The sequence below is a fragment of the Trachymyrmex cornetzi genome, unplaced genomic scaffold, assembly GCF_001594075.2.
Source record: "Trachymyrmex cornetzi isolate Tcor2-1 unplaced genomic scaffold, Tcor1.1 scaffold1118, whole genome shotgun sequence".
Taxonomy (NCBI): domain Eukaryota; kingdom Metazoa; phylum Arthropoda; class Insecta; order Hymenoptera; family Formicidae; genus Trachymyrmex; species Trachymyrmex cornetzi.
This window is the reverse complement of record NW_017295674.1, coordinates 354,399-360,174: the sequence shown is the minus strand read 5'-3', so window position 1 is coordinate 360,174 and position 5,776 is coordinate 354,399. Positions and strand designations below refer to the sequence as shown.

At 39.9% G+C, this 5,776-nt stretch overlaps 1 protein-coding gene across 1 annotated transcript; it reads right to left on the bottom strand.

Moving 5' to 3' along the window:
* Nucleotides 1-283: 283 nt before the first annotated feature.
* On the bottom strand, nucleotides 284-5,051 carry LOC108763425 (homeobox protein engrailed-1a). Its single transcript, XM_018511056.1, has 2 exons — nucleotides 4,395-5,051; nucleotides 284-941 (listed from the first exon to the last, which is right to left on the bottom strand). Exons 1-2 carry the CDS (start codon nucleotides 5,032-5,034, stop codon nucleotides 595-597), a joined length of 987 nt encoding a protein of 328 aa, XP_018366558.1. The 5' UTR covers nucleotides 5,035-5,051; the 3' UTR covers nucleotides 284-594.
* Nucleotides 5,052-5,776: the final 725 nt, after the last annotated feature.

The window sequence follows — 5,776 nt, the reverse complement described above, 5'->3', positions numbered from 1 at the left end:
TGTACTTCATACACAAATGCATTTTCTTTCGTTAGAAATTGACAATAGGTAAGAACTATCGCAAAATTTTCCATGAGAATAAAATATTTATCGAATTATTTAAAAAACATTGAAAAATTGTTAATTTTCTTTTAAACATTTTGTTTTAAGCATACTTTTATAAAGTAAATATAATTTTGTTTATTCAAAATTGTTTAAACTCACTAAATACTTAGTTTAAATATGAAAATGTCGAAGCCAAATAATTTTCTAAGATATTTTATAAAAATTTTTTTTCGCTGGTTTTTTATAAAAACATCCTATTTATCATTAAGCATATCGATTTACTTAGCTATTAGTTATACTGTTCAATTGCACTATAAAAGCAAATTTCATTCTTCGTTACTGGTTTCATTTTTCCTCCCGTCCTGTCTTCAGTCTTTATTCAATCATAATGATTATTATACATTCAGTATTTCTTCATAAATAATATTTTATCGACTTTCTCTTTGTCGACTGCGCTCAACGCTGACGACGGCGTTCTAAATGCGGTCACATGTCATTCTAAGTCTCTAACTCTTCGTTTTGTTACTGCTATTTGAATTTATGCGAGTCTCAATGATTCCTTCCGGTCACAATCTCGTCGCTGTCCTCATCCACCGGTACGGTGGAATGATTGTAAAGACCTTGCGCCATTAGCTGGAGGGCCAATGGATTTTTCTGTCCGCTCGCCTTCTTTATCTTCGCCCGCTTATTCTGAAACCAGATCTTGATCTGCGCTTCATTCAGACTCAGGTCCCGCGAGAGCTGCTGCCTTCTTCTCTCTGTCAAATATCGATTCTCCGCGAATTCCCGCTTCAGCCTGGCCAGTTGTTCGGCGCTGAAGGCCGTCCTGGGCCTCTTCTCTTCCGGCGGGTTGGTCTTGGTACTCTGCGGACGTTTCACTCGTCTCGTGCGCGGTCCTGAAATGACAAAAGAAAGCTCGCATTAATCTTCGCGCGCGGACTTTTGTGACTGAAGTTCGAGACGGAGAGGCAGGCGGCATTATCACGGGGAAAGTGGGCGTTCTCATCAATTTGTCCACACACCACCGTGATTCAGCGTTTTCGCGACAACGAGAGAGCGCGCGCGCGCGCGCGCTTGTTCGCCTTGTAAGAAGGACACTTGGGGGATAACTGTATCTGAGCAACCGCTTTGGAATTTAGCAAAGGCGGAAATAGTTCGTCTGACCGTATCGCGGCGTATTTGAAAATGACACCTGCATTCGCATGTGAAATGTAATTTTACCCGACTGCTAATGTCTATCTCTCGTACGACATAACATAAAATACGGTTACGTTATTAAAAAATCAAGGATCGAGTCATGTCCTTTCTCGCGTTAATGATCGGAATTTTGCAACGCATGCTTTTAATCGTGATAATGAGTACTCCAATCACCCTGCGCAGCTTCTCCATCGAAGGTAACGTTCATCGCCGAGTATCCCAAGCATTAGTGTTACACGTTTTTGATTTTTATTTCAGATAGATAACGCAACTATGTAGAGTTGGAACACATCCGCGTGCTTCAGCACACGTTGCACTTATCGCCAATGCGATGTTATTATTATCAGGTAAACCGTTAATTCATCGTTTCAGCTGTTTGTACTTTAAAATATATCTCTACGATATAAGACATAATTATTATCGATAGTGTGTAAAATACATATAATTATCCGCATTATATCATTACTTTTGAAAAAGTCACATGTTTCAATACGTAGTAATTTAAAAAAGATATCTGATCGTTTCACATACCGATCGTTAATGTTTGCTAACATTATCATCGTTAAAAATACCAGACATTAACTCACTGCAAGAAAACGCAACCATACTCTTTTTGCCGCAATCATCGCTCCAGTTTTAATCATAATTAATGAATAGCGTCCCATTATTGAACTATAAGTATGAGAATTTCTAATCTATTGGTTTTCAATCTTTTGTCTTACGTATTTTTTTTTTCCAAGAAATTTCTTATTTAAACGCGAACTCCTACTGTTTGCGGCGCGACGGAAACACAGCGGGAGATGCGAAAAGGGTCTGATTGAACGAACTTCTCGTGTTATTAATGAAACAAGATATATTTACAATCTGTAAAAATAAATTATGGTAAGTACAATCACATATATATACATATATCTTCACTTTGAGTGTGAATAGCATCGAGAGTTTGCGAAAATATTACGTGACGTATCAAGCAAACAACTTAATACTCAAATGTCGACAAAGCAAACAATTTATTAATGTATGGAATACTATGACGTGAAAGCGTGATAATTAGCTGATAGCGACTGAAACAGGAACAAAAATTTTATACTCTCTGTTTTTCTGAAATATTTGCAAACCTTCGCGATCATGAAATCGACGAGCTGTCGAGGAGCTCGAATTGCAAATAATAATGCAAATTTTAATCAGCTCGCTTTGTCTCAACAATATACGAACAATGTCTTGATCAGAAAGTTTGATACCGAGATAAAGACACTCTAAGGAATATGTTCTTATGAATATGCCGATTGCTCACAAAAAAAGTGAGTACAATGACGTTGAATTTCTTAATTGTGTAATTTGCAATTCTATTAAGTTTGTATCTACTATAACATCTTTTCTAAAAATTAAATGAATTTGCTAAAGTGATATATCTATTGATTCATACAAGATTTTTCTATTTGTTTCTTTCCTTTTTTCTACTATCACTAAATGGTACAAAATGTTACATGAAACCGCACTCAGGGGTTAACGCTCGACGATGAAGAGGCTCGAGGAAGATAAGTGGGCGATCCTCGACAATTAGTAACGAGATTATCGGATCGAAACTCACGGACCACCCCGAGTATAAGAACGGTCGGTGAGTATTTAGCTGACAGAGAAAGAAGAAACGAAGAGTCGTAAAAAAAGGAAGCGACAAAGAAAGCAGAAAAATGGCAGCGTCGTATGTGGGGCAGTGATTGCAGAGGGTAGGTTTGTAGAATGTAGGTTTCTACACAATTAAGTTCTGCGAACGAGCGCAGGTGGCATCAGGCCGTACGTTAGCTTCACCTAGCTATACTTGCAATTAGATGTAGCGATCCTTTCGTATAAAGTTCCGTGATCTCCTGCACAGAGCGTAATAACTTATTGCGGTAATATCGAACGGCGGGATAGACATTAGGCCCGTATGTTGGCCATCGCATAATTTATTTGTGGAGCAAACTGTTATCTAACACGAACGCGTAATTAGATACTCTCAAGGCAGAGATCACCGCAATTTGTCGACGAGGCGTCGCGGATAATCACGACTCGCGTCCGCACGAGTTGGACGCCGTTGGCGTGGAGTTCGCGCGAGCGATTAATCATTTGAATAAGTTCATCGATACGCGATCGCTCCGGTTACGATCATGATCTCGGTTACATCGCGCCCTCCTTATCTCGTTTACTCGTACCATTAGGCATCGCGTTCTCCATGCCCCGCATTCGTAAACTTCGGCTTCTATTATTTTATACTTTCCCTTTTGTCCTTTTTTTCGTCACAAAAAAATAAATAGAGTCGCTAAATCGAGAAAGTATAATTCATGCAAAAGGACCGCGATATGTACATGTATATGTAAAAAGCGACAATTACACTCTCTCAAACTACCGTTAATTGCTCAGAAATGCGCGGAGTGACTTTTTCCTCGATCCGTGACTTCCAGGTACATAGCTAACGATAAGCCCGGACGAAAGCCACGTGTTTTGCTTGTGAAAAGATTTTTACTTATCTTCATGCCGCATAATTTTTCAAACGCTTCTGTAGGGATTTTAATTAACGGTTGGATTTTGTAACTGGAGCGCATTATGGAGCGCATAGGTGAACAAAACATCTTGATAGACATTTCCGACGTTGCGACCACGCAAGTTCTTCTTGCATGTGCAAAGCTAAACGCAAAGTCACGTACCACGCGCACGGAAAATCTGATGAATTTCTAACTTTGTTTGCTTTTTAATGTGCATCGTTAGACATACTAGTTCAGTAATCAAACTCGAAGTTGATACCTGCGATGAGGTAACATGTTATAAATTAAGTTAAACACGATCTCTCTAATTTTTTTATTAAAATTAAGATGCAATTTTTTATTGTATCGATTATTTACTCCACAATTACACGAAAAGTATTTTCCAAAATATATAAAAATTTAGTTAAACGTAGATCTCAAAATTATTTTATTAAACCATTAAATAATTATGTTTTTTTAATTCAAAGTATTTGTGTTTTTGCTCAGGCTAGTTGTTGAACAGTCTAACAAAATTATTTTCAGATCTACATTTATCTAAATTTTTAGATATTTTAACAAAATTGTTTCTTCTGTGTATATATTGATTTTTTTATGTTAACAGATAATAAGGAAAATGTTTATCGAATTTACCAGACGATGGTCTGTCCGAGTATCTGGTGCAGTACACCCAAGCAGGCCACAACTGGCCGTTAGTGCCGTTTTGTTGATTTTTCGATGTATTACTTCCACCGGATGTGTTGTCGCCGTTTAGAGACTCGCTGCCGATTGTGGATGACGTGGAACACAAAGAGGCTGGACCGGTAACCGTGCTACTGGTGACCGAGCTCCTGCTGGACGCGAGACTTTCTAAGCTGCCGCTTCGACTCAATCCATTTTGCCTGAGTAAGGGTGACGTAAGACCATTGTGAGATGGAAAATTGTCTTTTTCTTTGTGGATCGACGGCGGCGACAATCGGGACGATAGGCTGAGGTCACGTGGAAGTGGAACTGGGCTGCTTCGTGGTAATTGTAACGATATCGTAGAAACAGGTTGTTTTTCATCCAGAATGGCTTTGCGACCGAAATCTGGCCTGAGAATGTTAACAACGCTGAAGCGCAATGGTGCCTCGATTTCCTGTTGGCGATCCGGCGGATGATCCGGCTGATGTGATACTACATGGCTTTCTGACAACACATTATGACGATGATGATGGTGGTGGTGGTGACTGGCGAGTCGCTGTCCCAGTCGCAGACCATACGTCGATTCCATGGACACAAGTGCCACGCTCATTTTAATATATATCAAAATATTTTTGTCCTATAAAGTAAAAAACAAAAAGTTACAGTAACACTATACCGTTGCGGCTGTATTAAGAAGAAAGCACACGTTTTCACTGTCCACTGCTGTCAATGAGTCGCATTGATTAAAAATTTGTCATTGTCACGATTGCAAATCTCTAAATTAATTTTAACGAAAGTCTCTCGTATATACACTATTCACGTGTCACCAATATCGTGCCGAGTATTCCATGAGCTGGATCCCTCGAAAGCTAGCACGAATCCCTTCGTGATTACACGTTCTCGTAATTCACAGTTCAATCTTCAATCGATCCTTAAAAATGGTCGAATCCATTATAATAGTTTCGAACATGTCGTAAACGTATTGCAAAAAGGGCGACGTAGAAGCTCTTAGAAATATTCATGCGTCCAATATGGTCTGGTGCTCGGCTCGTGTTAATTATCGGCTCGTCTTTGGAGCCGGTCCAAGTCGAGGACTTCTGCTATCGGCTTTTCCCGAGGTTTCCGAGTACTCCAGCGAGTGCTGTGACGGGTCTGACTGGCTGTCCATCCGTCGCTCTGTGATGTCTAAACTAGGGGACTTGGGGTCCCTACTTACCGCCTGTCCCTCCTCACCCCTGTCCCTTCACTCCTCCTACGCCGTAGTCCGGAGTGCAGTGCACTAGACACCCTCGATTGTATCTCTATTAACTCTTCGGTCAAAGGCTCCGCCCACTGACGGTAAGGTATACCGT